Below are 20,761 nucleotides of genomic sequence, written 5' to 3' on the forward strand. Positions count from 1 at the left end.
CTGCGGGGCACAATGGGCATGAAGTGCACCCAAAGCATGGTCAAATATGTGGACCCTGCTGACTGGGAGTTGGCACTTGCCAGCTGCCTCTACAAAGATTACATCATGACCACTGCAAGCTGCTGACCTTCAACACCCCTTAAAAGGAGCTCAGGATGGAGATAAGAAATAAGGCACTCTGTGCTCTTGGAAAAGCCCAGAAGAACTGGCCTTCAGATAGTCAGATGTTTTCAGGTAAAGATTTTATGAGCCCAAATTCTTGCATCTTCTTGTACCTAGAGAAACACTAATGTCACGAACAAATGTCTGGCCCTGGTTCTCCTGGCTAGCCCCTGAGCAGCTTTCCTACTTCTTCTAATCTTTGGGCCATGTACCTTTAACTTTTTTGTTAAGTTTGTTTCTTCTAGAATACAAGAAATCTCCAAGTGGTAGTACAACAAGAATATCCTCTGACCAACCCAAAGACAATGCTGAAACAAATCACCTTATCATTCCATGGACTCTCATCTCCCTCCATAAATGCACCCTGACAAAGAAGCAGGCAAAGGGAACCCAGAGCCCCATGACACCCCTGTACAGCCTGAAGAAGCCAGAGTGGTCATCGTTCCTCTTCTCCTGAGACTCAGTTCCCAAATGTTTAAGAAGGGAAATAGGTAGATAGTTAGACATGAACAGGGTATCAACAGGGGCCAAAGAATTGGCCCTAAAAATAAAGGAAGGGAGGAATGTGGTGACCCAGGGACTAAAAAGCAGATAAAACCAAGGAGGGTCTTGGAATGCAGGAACAGAAAAAGCAGACACATATGGTCCTTCCCTCCCCCATGTCATAACTATTAACGGATTTCAGGTCCTCCTGAGCAGTATAACCTGTCTCACCTCCTACCTCACACAAGGAAGGTATTTGCCTTACTCTTCCCTACCCAGTATGCATGCCTCATTCAATCAGCAAGTGACCCGCAAGACACCTATCCCATTCCTTGTACTTGTACCCTGGGTATAAAAGTGGACTAAGGCCCATTCATCATCGGTTCTCCCTTGAGCTGGCTCACTGTTTTAACAGCGTCTCCCATTCTTTTTTTCTTTCTTTTTTAAAAATTTTCTTTATTCTTTTATTGAAGGGTAATTGCTTAACAGAATTTTGCTGTTTTCTGTCAAAGCTCAAGAAGAATCAGCCATAGATATACATATATCCCTTCCCTTTTGAACCTCTCTCCCAGCTCCCTCCCAATCCCACCTCTGTTGATGCAGAGCCCCTGAGCCATAGAGCAAATTCCCCTTGACTATCTATTTTACATGTGGTAATGTAAGTTTCCATGTTACTCTTTCCATACATCTCACCCTCTCCTCCCCTCTCCCCATGTCCCTAAGTCTATTGCTTCTCAGGCTTTTGGCTAAGATCAAGTGTAGTATCTCTTCTTATCAGCATCTCCCACTCTAATAAACTTTATTTCCCTCTCATTCTATATGTCTGGAAATTCTTTTCCAACCTGTGTACAGACCACGACAGTATCTTCTATATTTGTGTTTGGAGATTCCTTGGTAAGCTGATTAAAGTTTGGGTCATATCTATTTTGATCCTGTATTGTCCCTAGTGCTCCTATAGTACCTAAAGCTAGAAGAATCTCAATAAATGTTTGTTGAATGAATAACAGTGATTGAGTCAATAGATGAGGTTTATTTAATTTTCTGTCCTTTCTAAAATTAGATTAAAAGGAATCTGAGTTGTAAATTCTTAAAAAAATAGATTTTATGCTTTCAGTAATTACTGGAACACTGACAATCAATCAGATGAAAACAGGACCTCTGGTAGATCCTTCTCAAATGATTAGTATCATTATTATGGAAAAATAACCTGAAAAGTTTTTTGAAGAGTTTGAACAGTTTAAAGTGTATTTAATCCAAAATTTCTCATAAATTTCATTGGAATTCACTGAGTATGATATTTTTTCTCATTCTTGTTTTTATTGTGCTCTATTTGATTTTTATTTTTTTTTATTTAGTAGCACAGAGAGCAACTTTATAGAGACATTTTATCACATAAGAAAGGAAAATGTAATGTTTACTCATAAGATTCATTCATCACAGTATTTTAGTCAGCAAGGGGGAAAAGGTCTATTCTTCAGAGAAATGGTGATTTAGGATATTCAGGAAATCCCTTCCAAAATCCTGTACATTTAGATATCTTCACATAGATAGTAAGCAAAATAATCCATATGCTTCTGCCTTAGTTCTCATGCTTTTCTATCTGTTTGGATATTATCTACAAAGTTTTCTGTTTCAGTAGTGATATAAATGTTGATAATATGTTTATAATCCTTAGTGTATTTCCTCTTGGCCCTGTTGTCACATTTGATTCGCTGGAGCATTTCCCATGAGCCTTAGCCATATGGTGGATAAAGCAACATTTGCCTCATGCAGGTTAAAATTCATATAGAAATCACATCCAGAAAGGACCACAGTAACTCCATATCTTGCTTCCCTTCACTGTGTTTGCTCCCCTGGCTTCCATGTAACATGTATCAAGGAAATTTATCTATAGAAATAAGGTAATTTCAAATGTGTTGAGATAGAGTATTCTTAGAAATGTTCAATATCTTATCCTAAAATTGAAATAGTGATCAAGTTTTTAAAATAGCTTCAGTCACCTGAAGTGATGCATTTGTACAAAAAGAGGTAAGACTGTAAAGTAAAAGCCAATGACAACTTTTTCTTAGCATTGATTTATACATTCTTAGCTTAACTTTTCATTACATGGAGATGAATAATTTGGAGTTGCCTTTCCTTTCTGTAAATATCAAGGGTTATGAAGAATGAGCACATTAATACTTTCTGTTTGTCTTACTAATTATTTATTCATTGTTAGAAAATTACTCTTTGAGTTTGGTCCTCCTCATTGAATATATGTTTGATAAATAACACATGCTTCAGTTCAAGCAGAAAGAATTTAGAATACCAATTTGACCATTTACTAGCTATATGATTTTGTTTAATATTTAGCCTCTCATTGTTAGGTTATTCAAACATTTACACAAAGCTATTGCAATGAGTCTATTCAGATCAGATCAAAGATATTGTTATGAGTCTGTTCCTTGTCCATCACCAACGGAGTTCATTCAGACTCACGTCCAAAGTGATGCCATCCAGCCATCTCATTGTTCCTCCTTCTCCTCTTGCCCCAATCCTCCCAGCATCAAGTCTTTTCCATTGAGTCAACTCAAGGTGGCCAAATACTGGAGTTTTATTTTATTTTCCAAAGAAATCCCAGGGCTGATCTCCTTCAGAATGGATGGTTGGATCTCCTTGCAGTCAAGGGACTCTCAAGAGTCTTCTCCAACACCACAGTTCAAAAGCATCAATTCTTCAGTGCTCAGCTTCTTCACAGTCCAACTCTCACATCCATACATGACCACAGGAAAAAACCATGAATAGACGGACTTTGTTGGGAAAAGTAATGTCTCTGTTTTTGAATATGCTATCTTTTTGGTATTTTCCTTCCAAGGAGTAATCATCTTTTAATTTCATGGCTGCAGTCACCATCTGCAGTGATTTTGGAGCCCAGAAAAATAAAGTCTGACACTGTTTCACTGTTTCCCCATCATTTTGACGTGATGGGAATTCCATGATCTTTGTTTTCTGAATTTGAGCTTTAAAACTTTTTCACTCTCCATTTTCACTTTTAATAGTTCCTCTTCACTTTCTGCCATAAGGGTGGTGTTATCTGCATATCTGAGGTGTTTGATAACTGCATAAATCTTAGCATTGTCTCTCAAATGAGTTTCCTCAAAAATGGTTATTATTTTTTATATTGGGATCATCTTCCTCAAAGGTAATAATTGATTTTACTTTTAGGAATAATAATAAAAATAGTATTTACTCTGGGAATGCATGCTTTAAAACTTTTATATAATTTCACTTTTCTTTTAATTAAATTAGCCCTCATAATAATTCCTTGAAATATTATAGTCATGTTCATAGTGGGAAAAAAAAACCTATAACTCAGAGAGTTGTATTTTTAATAATTTCTCTTGGAATACAAATCCCTAATAGTCTCACACATTTTTAACTAAAGTTAAGTCCTGATGCCATATTTTTATAAGAATTTATTTCCTTTTTAATTTAAAAATTATCTTCAGACATAGATAATAGTTAAAACTGAGACAATTAGGGGAGAAGCAACATTTCTAGGAAAATATACAGATTTTGAGAGTGACTTAGGTCTTTACAGTTTTCCTTCATTATTCCTATTCATACTTATTGGTGCTTTGATTTGATTTCCCTTTTCCATTAAGAAAGAAACAAGGACTTTTTTTTTTTTTTTTTTAATTAGAGGACTGAGAGAAACAGGACTCTGAACTAACTGTAGGACTAGCAAAGGCAGTCATAAAGTAATAATCTGAAAATAATCTAAATTGACTCTTATGAGTTGTTTTTTTTTTTTCCCCTTACAGTCATGATAATGTTTTTCCATGGTATTAGATGTCAGCAAACACAATCAGGAGTGGAATGAATCATTCTAGAAAAAAAGATTAGGGTTGTTATAAAACCAAGCTATTACCCAAGATATCAAATTTAATAAATATTCTGTTTTCTTCTGTGACAAGTTATTCTAGCTTATAAACCTAACACCAAGAAAAAGATCCTCAAGTGAAAGGAAAAGATAAAGAAGTGGAATACTATGTCATATGCAAAGGGTGCAAACTGCCTTGAGGATATATGTGTTCATAGAATTACTTATGATTTCCTTAGGAGTCTTAAAGTTATGAAGAGAAAATTCAGTACACATAGAGAATGTGAGAAGCTAATTTGTTTCCAATTATATTGTGGAATTTAGAGAGCTTCCCACTTGTGTCTCACAATTTATATAAAATAAGGAATGTAATCTTTAATAAACATTTAAATATTGTCACTTTTTTAAATTGGTGAATTTGGGGAATGCTAGTGATCTTTTCTCAAAGAAGCCATGCTTACACTTTACTATGGAATAGCATGTGTGTCCTGAAAATCACTTCCAGTTATCTTATTTAACACAATGGCCAGCATTTGTTTATCATATAGGTTAATTTTCACTTTCAATGAGCCACATGCCTGTTTCGACAATGAGATCCAAGACACTGTTGCTAAGTCACTTCAGTCATGTCTGACTCTTTGAGACCCTATGGACTGTAGCCTGCCAGGCTCCTTTGTACATGGGGATTCTCCAGGCTGAATACTGGAGTGGATTGTCATGCCTCCTCCAGGGCATCTTCCCAACCTAAAGATGGAACCCACATCTCTTATGTCTCCTGAATTGGCAGGCATGTACTTTACCACCAGTGCCACCTGGGAAGCCCTTATCCAAGACACTAGAATTCATTACAAAGGAAGGGACAGAAAGGAATATGTAACTTGTTATCCTAAGTTCCATGGGACTAAGGGAAAAAAAAGCTTGAATGAGTTGTAAGGAAAAAAAAAAAAAAACTCGGAAATGATGTCTTAGAAATTTGGATATATTCTTCATTACTTTACCAAAACCATCCCAGGAATGGTTAACACCTCACATTCCAGAAGTGGTTTACAGATCAGAGTCATCAGTTCAGTTCAGTTCAGTTGCTCAGTCATGTATGACTCTTAGACACAGTTGTTAATTACAGATGATTTTTGTTAACTGAGAACAATGACTTTTATATTTGTAAATATGTATCAAATTCTGGGTTGCCTGAATTTATTGAGGGAACTCAGCTTCTTTTTAACATAAATTCATTATTATTACTGTTAATTCGAATGACAAAATAAAGGTTTTCATTGCTATTTCATGTTTATACTAATACACTGACAAAATAGAGATTCTATTAAGGGAATATTAATGTAGATACTTCCCAGGTGGCACAGTTGGTAAATAATCTGTTTGCCAATGCAAGATTTGCAAGAGACTTGGGTTCAATACTTGGATGGGGAAGATCCCCTGAAGTAGAAGATGGCACCTGCACTCCAGTATTCTTGCCTGGAAAATTCTATGGGCACAGGAGCCTGGTGGGCTACAGTCAATGGGGCTGCAAAGTGTTGGAGACTTCTGAGAAACAGAAATGGACAGAAAATACTAGTAACATTTAGATGGAATAAATTTTGAAGAAAAAATATTCTCTGGAAGGTAATGTTTGTTTTCAGATATCCATATACTTTGGTTGAGAGCTTAGCTGAAGAGCCAATGGAGTGAAGCAACCATCTGTGGGATTATGACTGAACACCTCTAAGTGAGAGTCCTGCCCATGCAGAATGATATGTCAGCATCACAGGAGCCTTGATTGGCGTTGGATAGCTGGTCCCTCAACATCCCTCCTGGCAGGACTCCCCCGGGGTCCCTAAGGGAGCACCACCCTATTCTTTGGGACCAGGGTCAGGTGCAGAGAGCCCTTCATCCTGGGACTGGGTGCAGGCAGAAAGGTAGTCACCCCATCACCCATCACGGCACCCCAATTTGTAGGGAACCTGGTGCTAAACCATTCATAGATGACCTAATTCTGGTTTGGGATTTCCTATGTAGCAGAGCTGCATAGGAACCAACAAAATTTCATCTAGTCAAGGCTGTGGTTTTCCCAGTAGTTATGTATGGATATGAGAGTTGGACTGTGAAGAAAGCTGAGCACTGAAGAATTGATGCTTTTGAACTGTGGTGTTGGAGAAGACTCTTGAGAGTCCCTTGGACTGCAAGGAGATCCAACCAGTCCATTCTAAAAGATGAGTCCTGGTGTTCTTTGGAAGGAATGATGCTAAAGCTGAAACTCCAGTACTTTGGCCATGTCATGCAAAGAGTTGACTCATTGGAAAAGACTCTGATGCTGGGAGGGATTGGGGGCAGGAGGAGAAGGGGATGACAGAGGATGAGATGGCTGGATGGCATCACTGACTCAATGGACGTGAGTTTGAGTGAACTCCAGGAGTTGGTGATGGACAGGGAGGCCTGGCATGCTGCAATTCATGGGGTCGCAAAGAGTCGGACAGGCCTGAGCAACTGAACTGAACTGAGCTGACTGATGTAGCAGAGCAGCTCCGTTGCTGTTATCTAATGAAAGCTTCAATAATTTGGCCAGTTGATGCCAAGAGCTGACTCATTGGAAAAGACTATGATGCTGGGAAAGATTGAGGACAGAAGGAGAAGAGGACGTCAGAGGAATGGCATCACCATGGCATGATGGCATGGATGACATCACCAATGCAATAGACATGAACTTGAGCAAACTCTGGGAGATAGTGAGGGACAGGGAAGTCTGGCGTGCTGCAGTCCATGGGGTCACAATGAGTCGGACACGATTTGGAGACTGAACAACACATTTTGGTTTCCTTAACTCATAACACAGATGCAATCTACTAAACATCCACTCTGCCTCCTCTCTTGACTGTCTAATATCTGAGAAGACTGCTGAAGCAAATCCATTATCTGCATTCCTTTATTCCATTATCTGGGGCCTCAGAAGAGGAGTATGAGGTTGGGAAGTTAATATGAGTCTGAGTGGAAACTTAGAAATCTGTCAGGTTATTAAAGATTTCATTCCAATGACTTTTATTTTGGAGACATATCCACTGGGTGACTTTTTCCTGACACATTTAGGTTTTCTATATTACAGTAGAGAATAACAATACAAGGAACCAGCTGACACAAACTAGGATAGGATGATTTTATGGGGCTTGAAAAAAGACGAAGTCTTTCCCAACAGGAGGGAATCCTCTAAGAGTGGGGGGTGGGGCATTTTACAAGTCAAGAGGTAGCATTTATTTTACTGTATTTCCTAGGTTTTAGAAAGATCTAGGTGATAATCCCCTCCTTTTTCAATTCAGGTATGTGATTTGGATAAGATTTTTAAAAATTATTTCTACTCTGATTCCAACCTGTAAAACAGGGATTTGATAAAGAAATATTCTATGTGAAACACACATACTGGCATATGGTAAAAACTTACTTTAAAGTAAGTTACCTATTTTTTTATTAACTTGTTTTTAAAAATCTCCTGAATTATGTTAGCATGGCATAGTAAGTTTACTTTCAGAGACAAATCCCATTGTTATACATGGATAATCCCCTTTTCTGTGTCTTCTGTTTGTGTTTTCTCCTGAAGGTTACTTAAAAGAAGAAGTAAAATGAGAAACAACACAGAAATAAGAGAATTTATCCTCCTGGGACTGTCGGATGACCCACAACTTCAGGTTGTGATCTTTGTCTTTCTGCTCATCACCTACATGCTCAGCATCACTGGGAACTTGACCATTATCACCCTGACCCTGCTGGATATCCACCTCCAGACCCCCATGTATTTCTTCCTCAGGAGTTTCTCCATATTGGAAGTTTCATTCACAACTGTCACTATTCCCAAGTTCTTGGCCACCATTATTACGGGAGATAAAACCATCTCTTTTAATGATTGTATGACTCAGTTATTTTTTTTCATTTTCTTGGGAGTCACTGAGTTTTACCTTCTGGTTGCCATGTCCTATGACTGCTACATTGCCATCTGCAAACCGCTGCATTACATGACCATCATGAATCACAGAGTCTGCACGCTGCTTGTCTTGGCCTCTTGGCTGACTTCATTCTTAATTATATTCCCATTACTCATGTTCTTCATACAGCTTGATTACTGTAAGTCCAATGTTATCAACCATTTTATTTGTGATTATTTCCCTTTATTATACCTTTCTTGTTCAGACACCAAATTCCTAGAGATACTGGGGTTTTCCTGTGCTGTGTTTATTCTCTTGTTCACTTTAGCATTAATAATTCTGTCCTACACATATATCATCAGAACAATTTTGAGGATCCCTTCTACAACTCAGAGGACAAAGGCCTTTTCCACGTGTTCGTCCCACATGATTGTCATCTCCATCTCTTATGGCAGCTGCATTTTCATGTATGTGAATCCATCTGCAAAAGACAGGGTCTCTTTGAGCAAGGGAGTGGCTGTGCTAAATACCTCAGTAGCACCCATGCTGAACCCCTTTATCTACACTCTTAGGAATCAGCAAGTCAAGAGAGCCTTCATGGACATGGCAAGGAAGACTATGTTTTTCTCAAGGAAATGAAAATATAAAAGTCCTGTTTCATGAATTAGAGGCATATGAATGAAGAGCAATTAAATTAAAATCCAGGTTTTTCAAAATTTATTAATATCCACACAGCCTCCCTAGATTCATTTTCATCATTTATATTTTTATTGTCAGCAGTTTACTAAGGATATTTGCATATGTGTATTTTATTTTTGCCATTTAAATTTGAACTCTTCATATATGTATATATATATACATACACATTTTTTTCCATTCAGATTGCAAACCTTCTCTCATGCACTTTTCTTCTGGTGAAATTTCAAAATGCAAGAGAGAATAGCATTTTGTGATTTCACCAGAATTACTCTTTTCAGTAATTGAGTAAATATTGTATCATGTTTAACCTTATTTTTTATTACCACACAAGGATAATAAACATAATCTGACAGTCTCATTAGAACATTGCATATACTCTCCTTTTCATATTGTGGCCAATTTAGTAACTACATGAAAAACAGTACAACTTAAAAGAATGATGTAATTACACTTTCTTGAGAAATCAAATAACTTTTCTCATTAGTGAGTTTAACATTTTCTGTGCTGTATAATTTATCAACTCAAAGACTATTATAATGAAGCAAACTATGAAAGCTATTAGGGAAAACTATGAAATAGCCTCCACTTTTTGGGAACTCTAAAATTAACATATGTATCATAATAATTCTTTTAAAATGCCTGAAGAAATTATCAATTAAAAAAAATACACAATGTGAGAGTTGCAAGTTAAATTTTATTTGGGGCAATATGAGGATTGCAATCTGGGAGACAGACCTCAGATATCTGTGAGAAACAGATCTAAAGAGGTATAGGGGAAGGACAGTATATATGTGATTTGGCAAAAAGGGAGTACATGTATTCAAGCACATTTTTTTTTGTAGAAAGTTTCTGCTCGTCTCATGAAAAGTCTGCTAGTTATGAGAAACAATCGTCACCATGAAGAATTTTAGTGTTTTTCTTGATATGAGGAGATACAAGAATTGGGCTCATAAAATCAGCTCCTGAGACTGTTTAACTATCTGAAGGCCTGTCCTGCCAGTTTTCCCAGAGCACAAAGTGCCTCAGTCCTGCTCTCCACACTGAACTCCTTCAGGCGGTGTTGAACATCAGCAGCTGCACAGCACATGATTTAACCCTTGTAGAGGCAGATGGCAAGCACTCATGGCAAGTGCCAATTTGTAGCTGACAAAATAAATATTACTGGATACCAAAGATGACTGCATTTACTGTGGTCAGTTGTATATTTAAATAAAAGCTTGATGTTAAGCTGATCTTTTGATAATCAGTAGCTAAGGGGTGTTATAACTTTCTCATATTTGTGACTATTCTGAGATAATAGCTTGTACATACAATTCTTTTAATTGCCTCTTTAAGTGATATGCCTAATCAATAGGAGTAAAGAAGGTAACAAGAGCAAAGTTTTACCATATATAAACTTGAGGTTTTTTGTTAAAAATGCTTATTTAAGCATTATCATATTGGAAAATGTACTGATTAGAATTTATATGAATAATCATGCAAGATCATGCAATTCTGGCCCTGAACACTTTTTTCTTTTCTGTTTTCCCTGAAGTCAAAAATTTATATAATGATGAAAGGTACTCAAACTCATCCCTCATTTTTTTTTTTTTTATTTTATTTTTTTTAACCAATATTGTATTGGTTTTGCCATATATCAACATGAATCTGCCACAGGTATACATGTGTTCAGGATAGGGAACACATCCCTCACTTTTAAACCATTATTATACAAAGACTGTAACCATAACTCAGAGGCAAGTTTTTCCTGATATTCACATACCACATACTATACTCAATTGAGAGTCTTAGATCTATCATTTGATGAAACACAAGAAAAACAACTTATAAAAATAATACTGAGATTTCCACGTTGTAGGGAAGTCATGCCATTACTTTCTCCTTCCCTCATGCTGAAACATTTATAATTTCTAAGCTTGATTGGAAGCATGTGAAAATACTGAAGTTTAGACTTGATTGAGGGTTGTGAGTTCTTATTCACTCAATAAAAATATACCATAAATAGTAGATAGGTTAGTTCTGGGAATTAAAAGATCTGTAAAAATTTTACAAAATTTATATAGGAGCCTACGCTGATATTTTCAGATAATGCAGCTCTCTACATCATTCTATACAAACTCTTCAGTGTTTAGTTTAAATGTTTGCTATCAGTATAATCATTTTGATTATCAATAGCAGGGATCAACACACACTTTTTCTGTAAAAGGGTAATATATTAATAATTTAGGGTTTGCAGGCATAGTGTCCCTGATGCAATTACTCAGTTCTTCCTGTCTTTATTTTTGATGCAGCTATGAACAACATGTAAATGAAAGGGCTCAGGTGTGTTCAATAAAACTTTTAACAAAAATAGGTGGTGGGTCAAATTTCCCAGTGAGCAATGGATTGTCCACCAACCTCCTGTCTTAAAATTTTCCTAAACATTGACCCATATATTATTTCTTATTTAAAATAAGGTAGTATGACTAATAGGTCCATCTAGTCAAAGCTATGGTTTTTCCAGTAGTCATGTATGGATGTGAGAGTTGGACTATAAAGAAAGCTGAGTGCTGAAGAATTGATGGTTTTGAAATGTTGTGTTGGAGAAGACTCTTGAGAGTTCCTTGGACAGCAAAGTGATCCAAATAGTCCATCCTAAAGGAAATCATTCCTGAATCTTCATTGGAAGGACTGATGTTGAAGCTGAAACTCCAATACTTTGGCCACCTGATGTGAAGAACTGACTCATTTGAAGAAACCCTGATGCTGGGAAAGAAGGAAGGTGGGAGGAGAAGGGGACGACAGAGGATGAGATGGCTGGATGGCATGAGTTTGAGTAAACTCAGGAGTTGGTGACTGACTCAATGGACATGGAGTTTGAGTGAACTCTGAGGAGAACTATTTATGACAAAAATGAGAAAATTCTTGGTAGAGGTAAGATTTTAAAATTTAATTCCAACATTTTTTACATGCATATGAATGATGATAATCTTATAAGATATTTCCAGAGGAAAAGATAAGGTAATATTTCTGCAAGAGAATAACAGTTACAGGCACTGAGTTATTTGAACTCTTTAGAAAAAATTCTCTGAATAACTAAACATGTGAAAATGAAACGAGATTCATTTTAGGGGATGGTATGGGGAGGTTGGGAGGGAATTCAGGATGGGGAGCATGTGATTTTTTTTTTAAAAAAAATATGATTAAGTTTATAATCTTTCAATAATATTTAAGTAAATATTTATATTTTATTTCCAACCTGCTAGTGTATGTGGTTATTTGATTTCATGAAAATGCCAATATTTGCTTAATTTTTAACAATTTATATTCTTTTATTAAAACTTACATTGTAAATTTTAATTTACATGCAAATAAAAAAACAATTTACAGAAAATTCTGAAGCAATATTCAGCTTTATTCAATTTATTTGGTTCAACATGTGGGAAGTTCAGAATAGGAATAAATAAAAAGGAATCATATAACTGTAGTGAAAGAGTTTTGAGAGAATATGAATGAAGAAATAATTGACCAGAACTTTATTTTTTAATGCTACAGTTAGTTGCATTTACTGGAGAAAAAGATAAACTTTTGGATGGTATCCTTAAAGGCTTGCTTCACTTGCTGGTTCCTCAGTGTATATATAAACGGATTCATCATAGGAGCAACACAAGTATTCAGAATTGCTACTTCTTTCATCAAGGATGCCTTTTCTTTTGCTGAAGGGTTGATATACACAAATATACAGCTTCCATAAGAGATGGAAATGACAATCATGTGAGAGGAGCATGTAGAAAATGCCTTTTTCCTCTGACTGGCAGAAGGCAGCCTCAGAATTGTCTTGATGATGAACATGTAGGATAGAATTATTAATGCCAAAGTAAAAAGCAGAATCACTATTGCAGAGTAAAATCCAATCACTTCAAGGAGCCATGTGTCTGAGCATGATAGTTGCAAGAGAGGGAAATAGTCACAAGTAAAGTGATCAATGATATTAGAACCACAGTAATATAACTGGAGAAAAATAATAACAGGTGGGAAGATGTTTAAGAATCCTGCCAGCCAAGCACAAAAGACAAGCAATACACAGACTCTGTCGTTCATGATGGTTGTGTAATGCAGGGGTTTGCAGATAGCTACATAGCGATCATAGGACATGGCAGTTAGAAGATAAAATTCAGTGATACCCAAGAAAATGAAGAAAAACAGCTGAGTTGTACAATTGTTGTATGAAATTGCTTTGTCCCTGGTGATAATTGTGCCCAGAAATCTAGGAATACAGACAGTTGTAAAGGAGATTTCTAATATAGAGAAGTTCCTGAGGAAAAAATACATAGGTGTCTGTAGATGGGAGTCCACCAAGGTGAGAATGATGATGGTCAAATTTCCAGTGACACTTAATATATATGTGATGATTAAAAAGAGAAAAATCACAATCTGAAACTCTGGGTCATCTGATAGCCCCAGAAGAATGAATTCTGTGGGTCTTGTGTGGTTTTTCATTTCTGATTATTTTCTCCCTCATTAGAACAGAAAATGTATGCTCTCCCTGAAGTTGCTCAGTCATGTCTGACTCTTTGCAACCCTATGGACTGTAGCCTACCAGGCTCCTCTGTCCAATCAAATTTTCCAAGCAAGAGTACTCGAGTGGGTTGCCATTTCCTTCTCCAATATGCTCTCCCTATAGGACTTAAAAAACGTTAAAAGATATTTGCGGATAGAATACAAAAGTTTTAAAGCTTCCATCATGAAGTAGTGTTTGACATTGAAAACCTCTCTTCCCATACAGTAACTTTCTCCAGTTTCCTTTCAACCTTTCATTCAAGTAATGAATATTATCTGAAGTTAAATATTGAGCTCTCATCTTCAAAAATACACTCTCACAGGCCATGGATGAAATAAAAGTTACGTGTTAACATTTAAACTGGGACATTTCTTCTACTGTTTTCTTTATTAAGACTTCAAATTATTCTTTAAAATATTTAGCTTCTTTGGTGATAATATGATAATATTTAATTTATTCTTCTCCTTTCCTCAGTATTATAAAAACCAGTATGCTTTGTAGATAATCTAAATACAGAGTTTATAATCTTACAGAGGCTATGTAGCCCTCTTCCACATTTATATTTTGAAAAACTGAGGCCCACTTTGTTTAGGAAACTTTCACAAGTTTAAATGACTCATGTACATAGTAAATATCTCACTTTAGAATATGTGTTTTCCATGGGAATATTTTTTTTGTGTTCTCTGCTTTCTTATGGGTTTGGTTGATGCAACCCTTTCCCACATCATTGTTTTCTATTTCTGATAAAAGGCCAGAAGGACAAGAGAGTGTAACTTCTGCTACTAAAATAAATATTGTCTAAAAATAGTTTAGTTCATGCAATGAGCACATCAGTTTTCTTTTGTTTTACAATATTGCTTTAGAAAGTGACCAAGTAGATGGTCAAAACTTTTACTGGGAAGCAGATATTCCTTTACATTGTTAAGTCACTTCAGTGTTATTTTAGACGGCAGCCCACCAGGCTCCCCATCCCTGGGATTCTCCAGGCAAGAACAAAGTGGGTGCCATTTCCTTCTCCAATGCATAAAAGTGAAAAGTGAAAGTGAAGTGTCAAAACTTAGCAACCCTTGATTGCAGCCTAACAGTTTTCTCTGATGGGATTTTCCAAGCAAGAGTACTGGAGTAGGGTGCCATTACCTTCTCTGATTCCTTTACATAGAGAATGTCATTTCATTTCTGTAACAGAAAACCATTTAACTTAAGAAAAGTTAATGAAAAGCCCTAGACTTATTGCTGTGCTGGTTCTTTAGGACTCTATGAATAGTCTTCTTGTTAGTAAATAATCACATTTTCATATCAAAAAGGTTTTGAATTCACAAACCCATAAACAAATACTATTTTAAAACATTTTAATGAGAAGGAATCATATTATTATACTGGAAAATAACAAAGATACTTACTCCCTGGTTCTTCTTGATGATTTAGTCTCAAATTTTAAAGTCTGATTACTTCCATATTTAGATAAATTCAGAGTTGGTGAATTGAGTTGGCAACTTATTTGGTTTCTTTTGTACTCTCAAATCAAGTATGGTGATTTAACTTTGTCATGGCTCTCAAGGTTTATAGTTCTCATTATGGTTTAGACTGGTAATATTTGACCCACAATATCCTTCATTCCTGATGCTGCAAAATTTGAGGAATATTTTCATTATAATGCAATGCATAGTTGCTCTTTGTCTGTTACCCAAGCTCTGTGTAAAAACTTAATTACACCTGGGCAGACTCATAAAGTACTTCTTACACTTGCTCCTTTTCATATAATATGAAACACTACTTACTAAGACATTTTCTTTGTACTAATGCAAAGATTTTAAATGAATATTTTGTAATTCTATGATAATCTATCTATACAATTTAAGTAACATTTTTCTTAGGCTTCAGAGCCTAACATATTCTACAAATTCTTCTTTGAAAAACAGAAAATAGGAATGTTCTTCTCTATGTATGTCATACACATGGAACTGGATTTATTTTATCTGTCTCCTGTTAGCCCAGGGAATCTAAGCAAAGAGAGGGCCAATGAGGCATCATTAAAAGATACATGTGAATCAGTTTTGTAAATATGGATACAAAAATGTAAAAAGGCAAAATGACTGAGATACATGAGGCAACTTCAGAAACAGCATGTGATATTGAGTGCATGAAAATTTAATTTAGATTTGACTCTTGTATGATTGGGGCTTCCCTGGTGGCTCAGAGGTTAAAGCATCTGCCTGGAATGCAGGATACCTGGGTTCTATCCCTGGGTCAGGAAGATCCCCTGGAGAAGGAAATGCCAACCCACTCCAGTATTCTTGCTTGGAGAATCCCATGGAGGGAGGAGCCTGGTAGGCTACAGTCCATGGGGTAGCAAAGAGTTGGACACGACTAAGTGACTTCACTTCACTCACTTCACTTGTATGATTATGTTTAAGGAATATACTTTTTTCTCCCAGAAATTCTGGATTTACCCTTAAGAGAGTTAGTGTGCTTATATCCCTTGAATTTTGAGTTTGGATCATAGAAACAATGAGTCTCTACAAATAGATTTGTATTTGTACAACTCCAGAGAGGCAGTTTTTAAACATTTACCAGAAATCATTAGTCCTTCTCATTTAGAACATCTGTCAGCCATGCAGTGGATATTCAATAAATATTTTAAAATAAATAAACATATTTAAATAATTTATGTGCAGAGTCAATCCCTGTTAATCAACAGAACCTTAACAACTGATTGCAACATGTATTATTGGTAAAGAATTTGAGAAAGAAAATATGAAAAGAATCACTAGTTGGATACACAAATAAAGGTGAAGTCTCTCACCATGGCAGATTTCAAGCTATCAGTGTACCCTTACTGAGCTCAGAGGTGAGAACGGACTTGCAACCATTGGCTCCCAGGACGTGGTCCAGGCAAGATCCAGCACACCACTGCTGGGAGTGCATCAGTTCATCTACAAAGTAGATAAAGGTCCCTGCTTTCATGGAGTGAGGGATGTAAGGGAATACAGACAATAAACCTGAACATAATTGACTAGTAAACTATATATATGGTATATCATATGTTAATGAGTAGTTTGTAAAAGAAGAGAAAACTGAAAAATCTTGGAAGTAGGGAGATACTGTAATATTAAAAAATGTCATTGGGGTAGATGTTTGTCATTGAGGTGACATTTGAACAGAGACCTAAAGGAGTGGAGGGTGCTAACCATGCAAATATCTGGGAAAGGAGACTTTCCAGTAAAAGAAATATTTAGTGTAAGACACTAAGGCACTAGGAGGAAAATTGTGTTATTTGCAATGAATGACACATTTGTTTCTTCCTTTCCAATACTTTTATATATATTTAGTTTTCTTATGATAGTTCCCTGGATAGACCTTCCAACAGAGTACTAAATGAAAGGAGTTATGGTGATAGTTCTCATTTAATAACCGATTTTATCAAGACTTGGCTACTGTTTAAAACATTAAAATTGTTAGCTATCATTCTTAACTTATGAATATTATCAAATATACACTAAGATAGAGAACTGGAGAAATAAGTTTCATTTACAGATCAAGCAGACTCAATAAAGCATGAGGGCTTTTAAAATATTTGCATTAACTCTCTTTTTAAAACTTTTAAAGAATTTTATTAATATATATTAAACCAGAACTGAAATAGAGTACTTTTTCATCCCTGTATATTTTCAGTATGAATTCCTAAAATACATGTTTGATTTTGTTTAACCATGATGCAATTTTCAAGCTAGTAAAATTAACCAAAAGGTCTTTGGTATTATTTATCATCTTGCAATACTCAGAGGTACCCAGTTGTCCCAAAATATCATTTTGCCTTAACTTGTTCAAATTGAGTTAAACAAGGAACATATAGCATATCTAGTTGTGATGATCTCATCAGGTTATTTATGCTACTGAGAAAAAAATATTCTGTTGTATTTTACTAAGAGACTGTTAAGAATCATGACTGGTCATTGCATTTTGTTCAAGGATATGTGATTTTCTTTTTTCAACCTTTGATTTTCATCTTTAATCCTTTAATGTAACGGATTCCACAAATAAGCTTTCTACAGATAAATTACCTTTGGGATAAAATCATATGTAACATGAAATGCTAGTTTTGATACTTTTAGTACTTTATCTTTTAATTTAGGGTTCAAATTGTTGATGATATTTAATTTCTTACATTATGTTTTGATATCAAGAATAAAAATCTCCAAAACTGAGTTAGAAATGCTTGTCTCATCTTTTCCTCTGGAAATAATTTATAAGATTATGCTAATTTACCTTCATAATAAAAAGAGCTGGAGTTAAAATTAAAACTTACATCTATTATTGAATTTTCACATTTCAATCAAATTAGCCCATATTAAACAAAGAAAATAGCATATGGGTTAATGTTTATGGCAAAAGTCTAAAACAGGGGTGAGTGAACTAAGGTTTATGGGCCAAATTTGGCCCAGTTCCTATTTTTGTTAAAGAAAGCTGTGGTACATATACACAATGGAATATTAGCAGGCATTAAAAAGAATGCATTTGAATCAGTTCTAATGAGGTGAATGAAACTGGAGCCTATTATACAGAGTGAAGTAAGCCAGAAAGAAAAACACCAATACAGTATACTAACTCATATATATGGAATTTAGAAAGATGGTAATAATAACCCTGTATGTGAGACAGCAAAAGAAACACAGATGTATAGAACAGTCTTTTGGACTCTGAGGGAGAGGGTGAGGCTGGGATGGTTTGGGAGAATGGCATTGAAACATGTATATTATCATATGTGAAACAAATACCAGTCCAGATTCAATGCATGATACAGGGTGCTTGGGGCTGGTGCACTGGGGTGACCCAGAGAGATGGTATGGGGAGGGAGGTGGGAGGGGGGTTTAGGATGGGGAACACATGTACACCCATGGTCGATCCATGTCAATGTATGGCAAAACCAATAAAATATTGTAAAAAAAAAAAAAAAAAGATAATGTACCATAGCATTACAAAGAAAAAACAAAAAGTTTTATTGGACATGAGCCCTTCCATTCACACAATGCTTATAGCAGCATTTGTATTACAAAGATGGAGAGTTGAATAGTTTCAACAGGGACACTATGGTCTGCAAATTCTAAATTATTGATATATTGCCCTTTTACAGAAAATTTGTGTTTACCTCTGATATTGATAATCAATGTTTACATGCAGATTGCAAACATTTATATTAACCACTAAGGAGTTTGTAAGAGTTATGTGGAGAGCTCCATTATCTGATAATATCAGCATAAACTCCTCTTTTGTAATTCATTTACAGTTCTTTTAATTCCCAGACTACAGTTTATGGTATCAAGAACTCACAATCATCAATCAAGTCTAAACTTCAGTATATTCAAATATTTCCAATTAAGCTAGGAAATCATAAATGTTTCAGCATGAGGGGAGGAAATAGTAATTCCACAACTTTCCTACTAAGTCGAAATCACCTCAGTATTTTTTAATAAGTTATTTTATTTGTTTTTCATTAAATTTTGGACTTCTGTCTCTCAATTGATAATAGTACATGAATATCAGGAAGAATTTGGCTCAGTGAATTACAATTATACTCTTTCTGGATAAATGTTTTTAAAATGTAGGATGAGTTTGAGTATCCCTCATTATTATTTCAAGTTTTGACTTCATGGAAAAAATAAAAAAGTAAAATAAAATTTCAGTGTCAGAATAGCATAATGTTGTATGAACGTTTTATAAATTTTAATCAATACATTTTCCAAAGCAATGCAATCTTCTAGTGCTTAAAATACAGTGAACTTACAATTTTTTTTAGCCTCAATTAACTTTGCCAATGTGAGCTTCTTTATCCCTACTAATTAGGTTTGTCATTTAAGCAGATTATTGAATGAATTGTATCTGTAAAATATTACCTCAAAATAGCCACAAATATGAGAAAGTTACAACAACTCTTAGCTGTTGATTATTGAAAAGATTAGCGTAGCATCAATCATTTATTTAAATATACAACTGGCCACAAAAAAATGTAGTCATATATGGTATCTGGTAATATTCATTCTTCAACCTTTCTTTAAGAATTGTTACAGCATATATGTTAATTAAATATTTCCAAAAAGGGGGGTATTTCACAGTTTTCCTAAATGTATATATTCATATTGATAAATTATATGGCACAGAAGATTTAAGCTGAGTAATGAGAAAAGTTTTTGAGTTCTCAGAAAATATAATTACATTATGTTCTTAGTTGTATTGTTTTCATGTAACTACTAGGTAGGCCACAATATGCAGAGGAGAGTATATGTAATAGTCTAATGAGATGAACAGATTATGCATATGGCCATTGTAGAGTAAATTAAAAATAGTGCTTTACATGATTTAATATTTCCTGAAATTCTAGAAAGAGTGTTTTCTGGTGAAATCATAAAACACAGGTCTCTCTTGAGTGCTCTTGCTCTGCCTCTTCTGTCTTTAATTTTTTAAGAAATATTGTCCAAAAACATGGAATTAAAAACATTTCAAAGAAGAATTATGAGGTCAGTTCATGGTTATAGAGTGGAAGGACTAGCCTGAAGGAAGGGAAGTGTATGAGAGAAGGATGGGAATGAATGGGGAAAAAATGTATCTAATATCCTTGGCAAGAGCTAGCAATAAAAGTATGAGAAATGAAAAACAACTCTAGAGATACTATGTGAAAATAATTAGATTTGTTAGTAATTTATAATAATTACTCAACAATAGTGTATGGCTTCCCCAATGGCCCAGTAGATAAAGAATCTGCCTGCAGTGCAGGAGACACAGGAGACACAGATTCAATCCCTGGGTCAGGAAGATTGCCTGGAGGAGGAAATGGCAACCCACTCCTGTATTTCTTGCCTGAAAAATCTCATGGACAGAGTTTAGCAGGCTACAGTCCAAAGGAACACAAAGAGTTGGATGTGACTGAGATGAACAATAAAGAATAATGATCAACAATGTATATATGCCAGTCCCAATCATCCCCCATTCCTCTGGCAAGCAGTAGTTTATTGGATAGGTTAATTTTCACCCTAAATGAACCACAAGCCTGATTCAACATGAGATATATAAGACATTAGAAATCTTAAGGGAGAGAAAGGAATATGAAGCTTGTTA

General features: G+C 35.4%; 2 protein-coding genes and 1 pseudogene across 2 annotated transcripts; 2 read left to right on the forward strand and 1 right to left on the reverse strand.

The window, feature by feature from the left end:
• The first annotated feature begins 1,371 nt into the window (after positions 1-1,371).
• LOC138988068 (U2 spliceosomal RNA) lies at positions 1,372-1,480 on the forward strand (annotated as a pseudogene).
• Positions 1,481-8,112: 6,632 nt separating this feature from the next.
• On the forward strand, positions 8,113-9,051 carry LOC102281658 (olfactory receptor 6C1-like). The gene has a single exon (XM_070370013.1). The coding sequence runs from the start codon at positions 8,113-8,115 to the stop codon at positions 9,049-9,051; it is 939 nt and encodes a 312-aa protein (XP_070226114.1).
• A 3,594-nt stretch (positions 9,052-12,645) lies between these two features.
• On the reverse strand, positions 12,646-13,590 carry LOC106701695 (olfactory receptor 6C3-like). Its single transcript, XM_070370128.1, has one exon. The coding sequence runs from the start codon at positions 13,588-13,590 to the stop codon at positions 12,646-12,648; it is 945 nt and encodes a 314-aa protein (XP_070226229.1).
• Between the last annotated feature and the right edge of the window lie 7,171 nt (positions 13,591-20,761).

This window comes from Bos mutus, chromosome 5 (assembly GCF_027580195.1).
Source record: "Bos mutus isolate GX-2022 chromosome 5, NWIPB_WYAK_1.1, whole genome shotgun sequence".
Lineage (NCBI taxonomy): Eukaryota > Metazoa > Chordata > Mammalia > Artiodactyla > Bovidae > Bos > Bos mutus.